Source organism: Archocentrus centrarchus, unplaced genomic scaffold (assembly GCF_007364275.1).
Source record: "Archocentrus centrarchus isolate MPI-CPG fArcCen1 unplaced genomic scaffold, fArcCen1 scaffold_24_ctg1, whole genome shotgun sequence".
In the NCBI taxonomy this organism is placed as follows: domain Eukaryota; kingdom Metazoa; phylum Chordata; class Actinopteri; order Cichliformes; family Cichlidae; genus Archocentrus; species Archocentrus centrarchus.
The window spans coordinates 6,431,006-6,445,420 of record NW_022060254.1 but is presented as its reverse complement, the minus strand read 5'-3'; the positions used below and the strand labels follow the sequence as shown (position 1 = coordinate 6,445,420).

Sequence of the window (14,415 nt, the reverse complement as noted above, 5' to 3'; positions counted from 1 at the left end):
CCATCAGGCTGTGGGAGTGGAAGCTTCCATGTGTTTAAAGCCTCAGCTTAGAAACCAGCAGCAGCACTGAGAGTGACTCAGGTTCAATTTCTGCAGCATTTAGCGCTCAGATTATTTTACTGTCAGATTTTTATGTTGTTTACAGGTTTTAATTTGATGTCTCTGCAGCAGGCGGCACTCGTAGGGATCATTTTCTGTGGAAGAGTCACGTGACCTGTGAATCACCTTTTAGATTGGTCAGATGGTGCCAGCACATGTAGGTGAAATGCTGGGTTACCTCAGAGCTGATAACCAGCTTATCCTGATCACTAATGTTGGGCTAACTGAATCCAGATGACAGAAAGAGACTCTGGGTACGCTGAAGGAGCTTCAAGTGGACACTGGAGGAGGAACAATAAAGTTTTATTTGTCTGTATGAACATGTAAAAAAACAAATAAAAGTTAGAGTGAAGCAGGTGGAGATCAGTCAGGGTGGAGGTGCAGACAGGTGAGCTGAAGGGGAGGAGTCAGTCTGGTCAGGAAGTCTCTGTCTCCTCGCGTGAACTTCCTCACCTCTGAAACACACACAGAGAGAAACAATAAAAAACTAATATACAAAGAAACAAACAGACTCTGTGTGTGTGTGTGTGTGTGTGTGTGTGTGTGTGTGTGTGTGTGTGTGTGTGTGTGTGTGTGTGTGTGTTACCCTGGGGTCTCCGGTTGGTGTGTTTCCTGCAGGTGAGGCTGAGCGGCCGATTCATGACATCACTGCTGCACACACACAACAGGAAGTGGAGGAGGAAGTCATCAGAGTCACCATCACACACCTGAGAGATTAAAGGAGCATCAGTCAGTAAACCTCTGTGATACTGATGAGGTCAGGTGAGTATCGGGGGGGTGTGGGGGTGTTCATCAAATTACCAACAGGTGCAGTAGAGCGGCAACAATGAGACACACCCCAAACAGGAATGGTTTTACAGGTGGAGGACACTCACATTTTCCCTCCTCATCCCTTCTGACTGTTCTTCACTAGTTCTGCATTTTTCTAGGGTCAGAGTCACTGCTGACAGCATGAGGTCATACCTGGACCTCACAGAGGCTGCACAGGTAGTCCAACTCCCCCAGGATGGCACATCAATACGTGGCATTGCCAGAGGGTTTGCTGTGTCTCCCAGCACAGTCTCAGAGCATGGAGGAGACCCCAGGAGACAGGCAGTTACTCTAGGAGAGCTGGACAGCACCGTAGAAGGTCCTTAACCCATCAGCAGGACCAGGATCTGCTCCTTTGTGCAGGAGGAACAGGATGAGCTACAAAATGGCCTCCAGCAACAGCTGGTGTAAATGTCTCTGACCAACAATCAGATACAGACTTCCTGAGGGGAGCCTGAGGACCCAACGCCCTCTAGTGGGCACTGTGGAGCCTGATTGGCATTTACCATAGAATACCAGAACTGGCACCACTGGTGCTCTGTGGTTTACACAGATAGGAGCAGGTTCACCCAGAGCACATGTGACAGATGAAAAAGGGTCTGGAGAAGCCGTGGAGAACGTTAGTGATGGTCTTGGAAAGTATATCCATGGAGGGACACACAGAGCTGTACAGGCTAGGAAACACCACCCTAACCACCTGTGGGTGCAGGGTCCCCTTGGACAGCAGGTCCCAGGTTAGGAGGTCCTGGGATGTGAGCAGCCCTCAGTGAAAACAGGTGAATGCTGCTACACATGATCAGCCAATACCTGCAAAGGATGGGAGCGGACCCCGCCCTGTCTGTTGGTGTAGGCCGCCACTGCGGTGGTGTCTGTTCTGATCTAAACATGGCGGCACAGAGGGGGGAAGAGCTTCAGAGCCACAAAAGCTGCAACGCTCACACTGACAGCTCCTTCATAATCATGTCAACATGATGTAACATTATAGAGACAGGTAAATGTATACACCTGAGAGACACAGGAAGTGGTACTGACCTGGCTCTGCCCGCGAGGGTAGACTCTGACATGACCTCTGACCCGGAGTGCTCTCTGAAGCCCCTCCCACTGAGCATCAGTCAATCCCATTAGAGGACGAACCAGCGCACCTGAGAACCACACATGAGCCTCACCTGTCCCATCATCAATCACCAGCCTGATCAATGAGCAGATGAATACGATCAGTTTGACCATCAGAGAGGACAGCTGTTAGTTTTTCCATGTTACTGAGACCTGATTGATTAAAGTGATTAATGTGTATCAGATATCAATCAGCAGGTGAGTTTAAGAGGAACACGTCCTTACTTTGCTTTGGACTGAAAGACAGACGAGGTCGAACGACACTGAGAGCTGCTGCAGGCCTGACAGAGAGAGAGAGGCCAACAGGTAAATGCACTCACCTGAGAGAGCACGTCAGAGATAACCTACACCTACCAACAGGTAACTATACTCACCTACACACACACACACACACACACACACACACACACACACGCTAACCGACAGGTAAATATATGCAGTGCTGTCAAACAGGATTTAACCCCTTCCTGACCCCTTTTTTCCATATTTGTTACACATCTCATCATCTTCATGTCTGAGTAAATACAGAAAGCAGTTTTTAAATGATTTCATTTATTAAGAAAAAAAACAGCTTTCCTAACCTACCTGAGCCTGTGTGAAAAAGTAACTGCCCCCCCGTTAAATCATGAATGAACTGTGATTAATCAGAGTTCAGTCTCACTGCCACAGCCAGACCTGATCACTGCAGACCTGCTGAAGCAGATGCTGTCTGACAAAGTGAAGCAGGTTAAAGGATACCAAGAAGCAGCACATCATCCACAGCTGAGAAACAAAGTCTCTGATATCCATCAGTCTGAAAGGGTTACAGAGCCATTATTAAGGCTCTGGGCCTCCAGAGAATCACAGTGAGAGCCGTGATCCACACATGGAGAACACTTGGAACAGTGGGCAAAAAAGGCCTCCATGGGAGAGCTCCAAGGAGAAAACTACTGCTGACCAACAAGAACACAAAGGCTCGTCTCACATCTGCCAACAAGCATCTGGATGATCCCCGAGACTTCTGGGAAAATATTCTGTGGACTGACGAGACAGAAACTGAACTTCTGGAAGCTCTGAGTCCCGTTACGTCTGCAGAAACTAACAGAGGGTTCCATGAAAACATGGTGGTGGTAGTGTGATGGTCTGGGCCTGCTTTGCTGTCACTGATGGAACCATGAATTCTGCTCTCCAACAGAAAATCCTGAAGGAGAACGTCCAGCCATCAGCTCAAGGGCACTCAGGCTATGCAGCAGTGATCAGAAACACAGCAGCAAGCCCACCTCTGATTGGCTCAAATAAACAAAATGAAGGTTTTGAGGCGGCCAAGTTAAAGTGTGGACTTAAATCAGACTGAGAGGCTTTGACCTTAAACAGGCCGTTCATGCTGGTTAGGAGGCAGTTACCTGTTCACACAGCGCAGGTAGGTTTGGAAGGAGGCAAATACTTTTTCACAGCACTTTACACTAAAACTAAAAGGTAAATACACCTGAGAGAGAGGAAGAGCATAAAGAACTACAGCTACATACATTCAAGAATTAAAACAGCTTTATTTAAACTCTGCTCGCGCACAGAAAAACAGAAAATATACAGAACTCATAGAAACAAGTGTAAAGAACATGTGTACAGTGTGTATTTTAGAGAGTATCTGTGTGTACAGTGTATTTTATGCAGTACCTGTCTGTACACACTGCCACACAGCGAACAGCTCCACTGAAGCTGCAGGAACAAGCAACACACCACGTGACCTTTGACCTGTCCCACAGTGCACCTCTGCTCGCTGCTGAGAGCCCACTGGCCCAGGTGCATGATGGGAGCAGGAGGAGGGCAGGCTGAGCTGGTACAAACAAAAAAACAAATAAATAAACAAACAACAACACAAACACATGAATCAGACTTGAGCTGACCTGTGAACTCACCTCGTATCTCCCAGGGAGACGACAGTCATGGAGCTGACAGGTAAGTACGTGAAGTACACACTTCCTGTCCTGAAACACACACACACACACACACACACACACACACACACACACACACACACACACACACACACACACACACACAGGTAATCTGTACAGGTACGATACACTGAGCCCAAACCAATCATGGAGCTCTAAACCCGTCTGTGTGTGTTTTACCTGGACAGCCTCCTCTGGAAACCCGACAGCAGCAGGGTGTTACCAGGCAACAGGCCAGGTGGGTATGGGGTGTGGCTTAAGTCCAGGTAGACCTGAAGACTCCTCCCAGTTTGGTCACACAGTGTGAGACGCATACCTGCACACACACCCAGAGTTAACCATGTGAGACCTGAGAGTACACCTGCAACACCAAAAGCTGCAGTTCCTCTGGTGTCCAGCAGAGGCTCCACAGTGAGTCAGTCCCCACAGACTCCCACGTTAAAACTGTACAGCAGAAATAAACATGTTTACACCCTGATACAGAAACTGTCTGGGTTCTATAGTTTCTATTACTGATTCTACTCGTGTGTGTGTGTTTCTACCCGAGTGTGTGTGTCCAGCGTCGGTGGTCCTGTTGTTCACGCTGATCCTTTCAGACACCAGACCCTGAAAACACACCAGCTCTGAACTGAAAACACACAGAGATCAGTTTACACGTTTGTTAAAGCAGGCTGCTGATGCATTTCCTTAGACTGCCACAGGGGGCGACTCTGAGTCCAACAGTGAAGGAAGACCAGTTTACCTGCAGTCTAAGACCTCAGAGACAGACAGGACTGTGGGCGGGACAGCCTGAACACACACACAATAAAGGCGTTTAGTTTCAGGGTCCTGGAGTGCAGCATAAAGATTAAGGTCCCCACAAAGATAGGAAGACAAACAGGTGTGTGTGTGTGTTACCTGTCTGCAGGTGGGCAGTAGCAGTGGGCGGGTCAGAGTGTGGAATCTCCAATCACGTCTGACCTGAAGGGTGGAGTCAGCATGGAGCTCCACTCCACTGCGTCCAGTAATTCCACAGCCAATCAAAATACTGGGATCCTGACGAACAGACAAACGGTCCAATCAGCTGCCAGGATTAAGGAGTACAGCACCGAGGGCTGTTCTATGAGGTGAGATTAAAGGCTCACTGAGCCGTCTGGAGCTTAAAGTCAGGGTTTTACACCTGCTAAATCACCATGGTAACTGATGCTGAGCACCTCACCTGGTTGAGAGCAGGTTACGTTCAGGGTTTCAGTTTAAAATCAGCTGGAAGTTCTCACCGATTTATTTCCAGGATGCTCTCAGTGTGTTTGATGTGTGCAGCCTGCAGCGTTTAAGCCGTCTGAACTGGTTTGGTTTGGTTTGTTTGTGCAGGTGTGAACACGGTAATCACACTCAGGTGTGGACCAATCAAATGCACCGAGACCCTCTGAAGGAGGCGGTCTTAGTTCAGTTCCAAATAAACTCCAGAGCAGTTTGTTTATGGAATGAAGGTGATCCCACCTTGATCCGACCCAACTACCAGGTGTACGCTGCAACACCTGAGCTTCCTGTAACCACGGAGATGAGTGAAGGTCAGTACGGGCGAGTAACCAGCCGTGAAACAGGCGTAAATCCTTCATGTTCTCCAGTATTCCTGAACACAGCACCCTCTTCCTGTAGTTACTTTTGCTTTTTACTCTGCTACGACTGATCCAGCTAATGCAAAGAAAGCCTGGCTTTGTTGAACCTCCTTCACAGTCACAGACCTCAGGTCAGATTCATGTTAACAGCAGCAGACCCCCCCTAAAGGCTGCAGCTCTGTCACATCCAGCTGTTAATAAAGATTTGAATCACCTCTGAATCACAACCTCTGAACCACCACAGCTACAGGTGAGCCTCTAACCACGCCCCTCAGTTACATCATCACAGGTGGGTTCATACCTGGGTGTTAGCGGCAATGAGTCTGTAGAAAGATCCAGGCTGGAGGACAGGAAACCATCGAGCGCAGACACCTGAGAACACCAGCACCACCTACACACACACACACACACACACACACATGTGTAACCATGTACCCAGGTGAGTTCAGGTAAATCATAGAACCCACACAGCTGTGTCTCTCACCTTCTCCTCCTTTTGCTCTCTTTCTCTCTCTGTCATTGGTTCATTCTTTGGGTCCCGCTCCCAACTGACCACTGGGCCAATCACAGCAGCTCTGAGTGAAAAGCACAGCCTCAGCCCCGCCTCCTGGTCCTTCGTTTCCACCCCTGTGTTCCTCCAGGTCACACCCTCCTTCTGCTCCACCCTGACTACCATGGAAACACAGGGCCCGGAGTGGGAGGAGCCTGCTTCTTCTTTTCTTCTCCTCTTCCTCCCTGCAGTCTCATCTTTCTCTTCTACTTTCTGTTTCCTGGCACTGACGTACTCTCCTGGCTCCTCCCCCTGGTGTCTCAGGTGTGCCTCCATGGCGACAGATGGACTCAGGATGTGCACGTGGTCCAGAGAGAACTGCAGGTAAACCCTATGAATTGAACCCAGCTTTATTTATAACAATGTTTACAGCAAGGTTGAAGCTGTGGTGGGCGGAGCCTATCAACAGGTAACACAGGCTCCTAACATCACTCTGGATGTAAGGAGCCTACTGTTAGTTTACATGCTATAAATAAAGTTTGTTCTCTTTCTGCTGCACACAAACCCAGCTGTGTGTGTGTGTGTGTACCTGCAGTGTTTGTGTGTGATGAACCTGTCCTGGTCCAGGTGTTGGTGGGAGGGGAAATCTGATTGGAGGAATCTCTCTGTTACCATGGTGAACTGGACCACACCCACCAGACAACCTACAAGACACACACACACACACACACACACACACACACACAAAGATGGAATGAGCTGAAAGCTGTATATTGTCCATAGACAGGTGTGAACACAGAGAGGAGGATGTGCTCTGATCTGTCAGATGAATCCAAACTGCGTCACTGCTCCATTCAGAGCTGAGTGTGTTTCTCAGTTTCTGCACAGTTTGCTGCCCTCGTGTTTGGAGGAGGCTGTTCCTCAGTCTGAGGAACAGCCTCACGCTCCAGCCTGTCTCTGTGAGGACTCCTGTGTATGTAACCGTGTCTCTGTTTCTTTATGAGGACCTTCAGGAGGACCACGATCAGTTGTGTTTGTGTCTGCGTGTCGTACCGATCCAGGCGCTGTTGAAGGACGCCCTCTGACCTCCCTCCTCGTCGTTCTCAGTCACCACACAGGCCACGGCTCCTGTGGCGTCTCTGAGCTGCAGGGACTGTTTGAGCTCAGACGTCTGCGACGGGAGCTCCATCACACCGACCAGCAGCAGGGGGCGCCGTCTGACACACCACAAACCACCAGCACAGCATTAAAACGGGCTCCTTATTTCTAATGATTAGGGCAGATGATACTGCAATGAGGACACTGTACCTGAGACTGTCTCCACTCTGAGGGTCAGAGGACAGAGTCCTGCAGGACCAGGACAGGGCACAGTTGATCTGGGATGTGGTCAGACTGGATCCATCAGGGGGCAGCAGAGAGCTGAGAGAGACTGAAGACCAGCAGTCTGCCTGCAGGGCCCCGAGGAGCTCTGACACACTGAGGTACTGATGGACCGCAGGGTCCGTGCTGTACTGTAGGGACACACAGAGGACACTGAGGGCTCTGCAGGTCCACACTCATCTGTAAGGACAACAGGTGTGCAGGTCTACCTGAGTCAGAGGACAGGTGTGAGGCTCGTCCAGCATCTCCGAGTAGATGTCTCTACGACCTCGTCCTCCAGGGCTCCTCAGAGTCTCCATCAGCCTCCAGGACAGCAAGCAGACACACTGCTGCCTCCACACACCAGAGACCAGACTGAGGACCAGGACCAGAGCCAGGGACAGACAGGTGGACAGACAGGTATACAGACAGGTTAGGATTTGCAGTCTATTATAGTCAGTTCAGGACATGTGGTGGGCGGAGCCTCACCTGCGTGCCAGCTGTGAGCTCAGGTGACATGCCCACAGGTACTCGGACACACCTGTGTTTTTCTGCAGTAGTAACCGTGGTAACGTTCCGTCGCCTGGGCAGCAGCTGTCAGGTGGCGACCCCCCCACCCTGCTGAACTCTGTCACCCTCAGGCTGGAGCGGAGGCAGGTGCAGAGCATGCTGGGAGGGAAGTCCGGGCAGGGCCGGTACAGGAAGTGGACGTGATGCAGCTGCAGGAGGATGAATAATAAACTTTATTAGTTGTGGCTGCTGTTAACACAAATGTTTATGATGATGTCATGTGACTCACCTCCACTCTGTCTCCCGCCCTCAGCTTCCTCCTTGCTGACGGCTGATAGGCCACACACAGACCCACCTTACCATCAAGCAAGTAGAGCCCCGCCCCCTCGCTCACCACCTCAGTCACAATGCCCTATCAGAGCAGAGGGGGTTAGCAAGTTCGGCACAGGTTACATACAAACACACTGTCAGCCAATCAGAGCTCAGAATGTTCTCACCTGGTAATTTATAACTCTGGACTGCTTCATCCTCACACCTGATTGGAGGAGCTCCCCCTCCTCAGGCTCCGCCTCCTCAGAGTCATTCTCAGCTGGCTGTGACATCTCCACCAGAGATTCGGTGTGTGCGTTTTCCTGTGTGTGCGTGTAGTCTGCATGCAGCTGTGAGTGCTCCGTCACACACAGGATGTTGTTTCCTCTCCAGCCTCGCAGCACGCACACGCGCAGAGCTGTCACACACACGCTCTGCCCAACACACACACGCTGAGCCCAGCTGAGCTGGCTGCTGTCCTGCGCACACACACACACACACACACACACACACACACACACACACACACATCAGCTGCATCATTAATCTGACCCACCGTCATCATCATCACCACCAGCAGAGTAGGTACCTTTATGAGGATGGGCAACGAGCGCGACTCATCTGTCAGAGTGAAGCAGAAGAAGGTCGTTCCTGCCACCACCAGCAGAGGGCAGACCACGCCCACCTGTCCATACATGCTCAGCCGCTGACCTTTGACCCTGAAACACACACACCTGTCACATGCACAGCTCACAAACACCACCGCAGGTCAGAGGCCACGTGACCCACCTGTGCTTCAGCAGCCCCGCAGCCTCTCTGACTCTCACCGCTCGACTAAGCTCCTCCCCTGCTCCAGGAGCAGCAGCCAATGCCTGCTCAGCACCAGGGCACAGCGGGACAGGAGAGCCAATCAGCTCCAAGAAGCCTCCAACCTCTTCCTGCCGCGAGGCATCATGGGGGATGTAGTTCCAGTGAGGGAGGAAGACCGGGCAATTGAGCCACAGAGGAGACGGAGACAGGCACTGAGAGAGAGAGACAGGTGAGACAGACAGGTAAGAGGGACTCAGTGTCTGACCTCCTGCTGGGTGTTCTTACCTGCATTGAATGTGACAACCTGTCTGACTCCAGGACATGTATCCGTATCATTATTATTATGAATCTTCTTTAGCTGCTGTAAGAAAATACTGTCCCAAATTTGGGATAAATCAAGAATTCCTCCCAAACATCCACCGACTGTTAGTGAGCGGCTGTTAAGTTGGACAGTCCAGCCTATGACGCGCTGCTCTTGTCGCCTCGCAGCCGACAGCAGCAGCTGCTGACGGGGTGGACAGCATGTTTGACAGAAACAGAGGAGGACATGGAGGACATGAGACCTTGTGATGTGATGATCTGAGGCTGAGTGCTGAGCCCTTCAACCAGCAGCACTGTTAACCTTTAGCTAGTACACATGTTTGCTAATGTAGCTCACAGAACTGTTGTCCTTTCAGTTTGACAGTACAGTACATATATTATTATGGTATGTGATTTATATACATTCTTTTTAAAAATGATCAGTGGAGGAATTAACTGTTCTTCAGTTAAAGTTCAAGCTCCATCCATCCATCCATCCTCGCCTGCGTTGTACACGTCACTTCCTGTTTTATTCTGAAATGTTTGTGTCTTACACTTCAGCTCTTTGTTTAGACTCAGTATGAGATGCTCTGTGGTCTCCTCCACCTGTACACTGTCAGCAGGTGCTGGTCAGAGCAATGAATGAATGAATGCCTTTACTGTGACCTAGGATCAGGGTTACTGCAAGTACAATAAAACTTTACTACAATGACAATAAATATAAAGTTATGAAGTCAGAATTAAAGTTCAGTCATTCATGAGGGCCTCAGAGTAGAACAGCAGATCCTCCACTCTGAAAGGAGACAGCTGACATGGTCTGGAGGTGTGATCAGGACGCCTCCTGGGTAAGGAGGTCCCGGGGCAGACCCAGGACACGCTGGAGAGATTACGTCTCTCGGCTGGCCTGGGAACGCTTCGGTGTTCCTCCGGATGAGCTGGAGCAGGGAGCTTCTCTGCTTAGGGTGCTGCCTAGTGGGTGGATGAGTCATGTCCACACGGACTTTGGTCAGTAAACCCTCAGACCTGACCTCACCTGTGACCTCTGCCTCAATTGTCTGAAAGTAAACGAAAACCTTGATCATAGACTCAGATCTGACCTCCGACCTTCCTGTTGGCCTCTTGTATTTCCTCACAGCTTCAACATTTTCACTTCCTGTTTTTCCTCCTCACATGTTCAGTCTGGGACCAATCAGAGGTTGTGTTACCTGAGTTCAGGTGCGTCTTACTGAATGTCCACTGGCAGTGTGTTACACAGGTTCAAACTCTGTTTCCTACCAGAACAAACCTCAAACAGGAAGTAGCAAACTGTGCTTTCTTCCTCCTGTAGGGTTAGGCCCCTCCCCCTCTGACTCACCTCACATGTGACACTGCCACTGGCATCAGTCAACCTCCACTCTCCACCCTGTCCCTCTCTTAGACAGCCAATCAGCAGCAAATTGACCCGGGGAAGCACCCTCTGACACGGCACAGCGAGCTCCGCCTCCCTGGCCCAGGCTTTTTGTTGATTGGTGCTCCAGGACAGGTTGCTGACGCAGGCCAGGTGCTGCTGGGAGATGAGCTCAGAGACAGACAGCAGCCTGTGGACAGGTGAGAGTATGAAAGTGAGAGTTGGTCACATGACCTGTGAGCGTGAAGACGTCAGCGGGTGTTACCTGTAGCTGACAGGTAAGCTGTGGGCCACACGCATCTGCTGCTGGATCACCTGCACCACGCACACGCTCAGATCAAAGAGGCTGAGGTCACCGTGGATACCTGGAAAGACAAACAATGTTTACAAATTAAACATAAGCAACAACAGCAGCACCTGAACTGAAGCCCCACCCACTGAGAACACCTGAGGGGGTCACAGCTGAGGTATTTCATTCATTTATCACCTGGTGAGCAGGCTGGGAGTTTGACCTCAGCCTGGGTCTGTGCCCATGAAGCAGGTTCTTGGGTCTCTGCACCTCTAATGAGCACTGAGTTCCTCACAGCGATCAGCTGTGAGACAAACAGGAACGACCAGGTGAGGCCCAAACACCAATCAGTAACAAGGACTCTCATTACATCACACAGCATCTGCAGGTGAAACAGCACCTGTGACGTGTCATCAGCCACGTTCACAGAACAACTGTTGGGACTTTTTTTAATCACCCCAATGCTGATATTTACAGTTATTATTTCTGCTGCTGTTTATTTGAAACTAAACTGCCTTTTACACTGAAATAAAATCCACACTGTGTGTCTAAAAGTGGGAGGAGGATTTGAGGCTCTTATTCATGTTCAGGGCCCCAGAAGCTCTGCTACCCCTCCCTAGCAGCCTGCTGTAGCCCAGTGTTGAACCTGTTGCTCATTCAAATTCATGCTTAGGGGTCTCAGCTCATTAAAATGCCCTCATCAGGGTTCATGTGTAGGACATCTGTCATACTGGTTGCCCATTTTTCGATTTATACCGGTAATAGGGATAAATCTGTTCAGTAGACCTAGCCATAGGATATCTTGCCTGTGTAGTGTGGCCAAAGATTCTGAAAATGTAAATCAAAAAGTGTAAATCTGTCTAAGCAACAAGTCTAGGGGCAAACTGGGCCCCACTTTCTCCCTCATATCTGGTCTGTGTCAGCGTCAGTGTGAGCAGTTGTAAATCCTTCTTAAGGAGTACTGTAGGATAGCCACAAGGAGGTTGTTTCTGACAGTTATTGTGATGAATTTTTCTTACTGTCTTGCTGATGTATTAAAAATGCTCCGGGATGTTTGTGCTCTTTTAGATAGTTTGAGAAGATTAATGAGACCCCCTAATTTATGCTTACAAAGTGCAGACTCAGCACAAATCTTAGACAAAGAAAGGGGAAGAGTATAAATACCACGCTGAGGAGAGGAGAAGAGAAGATGTAGAGAGAGTCTTTGTCCATGTTGTTCATTTTTTCTAGTAACCGCCAAGGCAAAACCTCCTGGGAGGGTTTTTTTGCTTTTGTGTTTGTATATTTCTAAGAACCAGTAACTTTTTTGCATCATTTGGACAGTTTGATTTTATTTGGACTCATACTTAATCTCAGCTCGGGCTCTCCTTGGACAGAGGAAGTGATGAGGAAGCCGGGGCATGATCAACAGGTTCTTTCTTCTTCTCTGTGGGTGTATCTCAGTCTTCGCTATGTTACTGTGTGTCTTGCTTTTTGACTTTGCTGTGTGTGTAACTAAGATGTCTAATAAAAAGCCTGCACAGAACCTGTTTAACCCTGTGATTTCTTGGTAACTATGGTTTTAATTTGCAGCCAAAAAGGAACATGGAGACCCCTAACAATAGGACCAACACAACCAGCAGCATTTCTATGACAGGAAGTGACCCAGAAACAGGAAGCACATCAGCAGTTCTTCATTTAAACCTTCAGGGCTTCAGGCTGTTCCACCTGTCTGTGTGAGCTCCTCCTTCAGCAGGAGCTCACCTTTCTGCCCCTCACAGCTGGATCTACAGGTGCAGCCTGTGGGACCTTCTTCAGTCACAGACTTGCACCTACAGCAGGTCCTGCTTTGAAGCTTCTTCCCAGCGTGGAGATGCTCCAACAGATCTATTCACAGCATTACAGCAGGCACAAATGGGGACAATCACACCTGGAGAGGCAGGTAAACCAATAAATGTCTCAGATTCATGATCAGAGACAGGTGTATGTGGAACAGAAGCACCTCTGAACAGGTGTGTGGACGAAATGTGCCGTCTTCTTCTGTAGATAAACATGGCGGTAACAGACCCTCTCAGAGGAGGTTTGGGCAGCAGATCGTTCCCCTCCATGTTTGGAGCTCTTTCTCAGGTATCTTCAGGTACATGATGGAGCTGGTTCCTCAGACAGATGCAGCTGTTGCTCTGCTCAGACTGAAGCTTTTCAGGTTCAGCTCATTCAGCCTCACAGATTCTCTTCATTTCTTTGGACCCAGCGTCTGTGAGGAAGCTGCTCCTCTTCATCGTTGCTCTTCACAGGATCAAACCCAAACATCTCCACACTCACCTGCACTGAGGACAGCGCCTGTGAGCAGGTGAGCGTGGATTCATTTTCACTGTCAGTGTGTAAATAAAGTTTTAAAGGGTGTTCATCACAGACGGAACATCACGATTTCATTTAAATAAAGCTGACTGAAGCAAACAGGAACTCACCTGTCTGTGAGGGGGCGGAGCTACATGCCACAGGTCTCAGGTGTTCAGAGATGAAGGTGAAGATGTTCTTTAACCACAGGGACTCCTATAGAGACACAGCAGCGGGGTCAGAGGTCACCGCAATAAATGTAAACAGTTCCGCTGCAGCCTTAAACGATGGTTGGCTGCTGCTCTGCTTCACGTCATGACGTACGTAGTCTGGACCGGGTCATTTCTCTGCCGTTTGGCACGGTGTGACTCACCGCCTCGGTGCTGGGTCTGAACCGGTCCAAGAGCTGCTGCAGGGGGTCCATGTCCTCAGCCCGGGTCGGCCCGGGTCGCTTTCTCCTCTGCTGACAAACTCCCGCTCAAAGCCTTCAAACAGCTTCCGGTCCGCCTCCTCTGCCCGGCAGCCCGCCGCGCTCCCGCCTCTCCCGGTGTAAAGGCTCCGTGTTGCTGTCCTGCAGCCCGACTTTATGTTTTTATACTAAATCACCAACATTAACCTGACTCTTCAACGCTGAAGGCGGATCCGAACTGCGCATGTGCGGAAACACTTTCTCCCTGCTCGTGCCTGTCACAATAAAAGCCCTTCACACGCGCGTACATTTCATGGCCTCTTATTTCCTTTCCTAACCACTTTTTCCTGATGAAAACATCCTGAGGTGAAGGAAAGGAGCGTAGGGGAGGTGATAAGGACCCAGGGAAGGAGCAGTGTGAGCACTCAGACAAGACACTGCCAACAATGTAAAGTTGCTGTGTTTGAACTACAACTGCAGAAGATGGACTACAAAATGATCATGTGACTTCAGCCCAGGTGTTTTGTGCAGGTGGTCTGAAGGAGAGCAGCATACCTTTTATTACAGAGGCTGCAGGGGTTAAAGGTCAGGGTCGTTGTGACTGACAGGCTGGTTTTCCACATGGATCTGCAGGAACTTCCCTTCAGGAGGACGTATTTACACCACGGTTTAGTTTGGCCTG

The 14,415-nt window shown here is 49.8% G+C and overlaps 1 protein-coding gene across 2 annotated transcripts; it reads right to left on the bottom strand.

The window, feature by feature from the left end:
• Window positions 1-385: 385 nt before the first annotated feature.
• ctc1 (CTS telomere maintenance complex component 1) lies at window positions 386-13,959 on the bottom strand. 2 transcript variants are annotated; one of them, XM_030723141.1, is made up of 26 exons: window positions 13,698-13,959; window positions 13,456-13,540; window positions 10,985-11,084; window positions 10,687-10,909; window positions 9,012-9,244; window positions 8,812-8,941; window positions 8,411-8,701; window positions 8,203-8,325; window positions 7,893-8,122; window positions 7,634-7,778; window positions 7,353-7,555; window positions 7,098-7,261; window positions 6,634-6,748; window positions 6,039-6,435; window positions 5,856-5,945; window positions 4,854-4,991; window positions 4,699-4,745; window positions 4,499-4,584; window positions 4,137-4,272; window positions 3,918-3,986; window positions 3,676-3,835; window positions 2,248-2,303; window positions 1,942-2,098; window positions 1,717-1,788; window positions 686-806; window positions 386-554 (listed from the first exon to the last, which is right to left on the bottom strand). In XM_030723141.1, exons 1-26 carry the CDS (start codon window positions 13,746-13,748, stop codon window positions 463-465), a joined length of 3,714 nt encoding a protein of 1,237 aa, XP_030579001.1. In that variant the 5' UTR covers window positions 13,749-13,959; the 3' UTR covers window positions 386-462. The 2 variants fall into 2 exon arrangements, with proteins under 2 accessions (XP_030579001.1, XP_030579002.1); XM_030723142.1 differs by lacking the exon at window positions 1,717-1,788.
• Between the last annotated feature and the right edge of the window lie 456 nt (window positions 13,960-14,415).

Excerpts from the sequence above, each read along its gene's own strand:
- ctc1 (XM_030723141.1), bottom strand. The coding sequence starts at position 13,748 with ATGGACCCCCTGCAGCAGCTCTTGGACCGGTTCAGACCCAGCACCGAG. Across the intron at positions 6,436-6,633 it reads ATCACACACAAACACTGCAG|GGTTTACCTGCAGTTCTCTC; the intron begins GTACACACACAC and ends TTCAATTCATAG. Across the intron at positions 807-1,716 it reads TCCGCTCCCATCCTTTGCAG|GTGTGTGATGGTGACTCTGA; the intron begins GTATTGGCTGAT and ends TTAATCTCTCAG.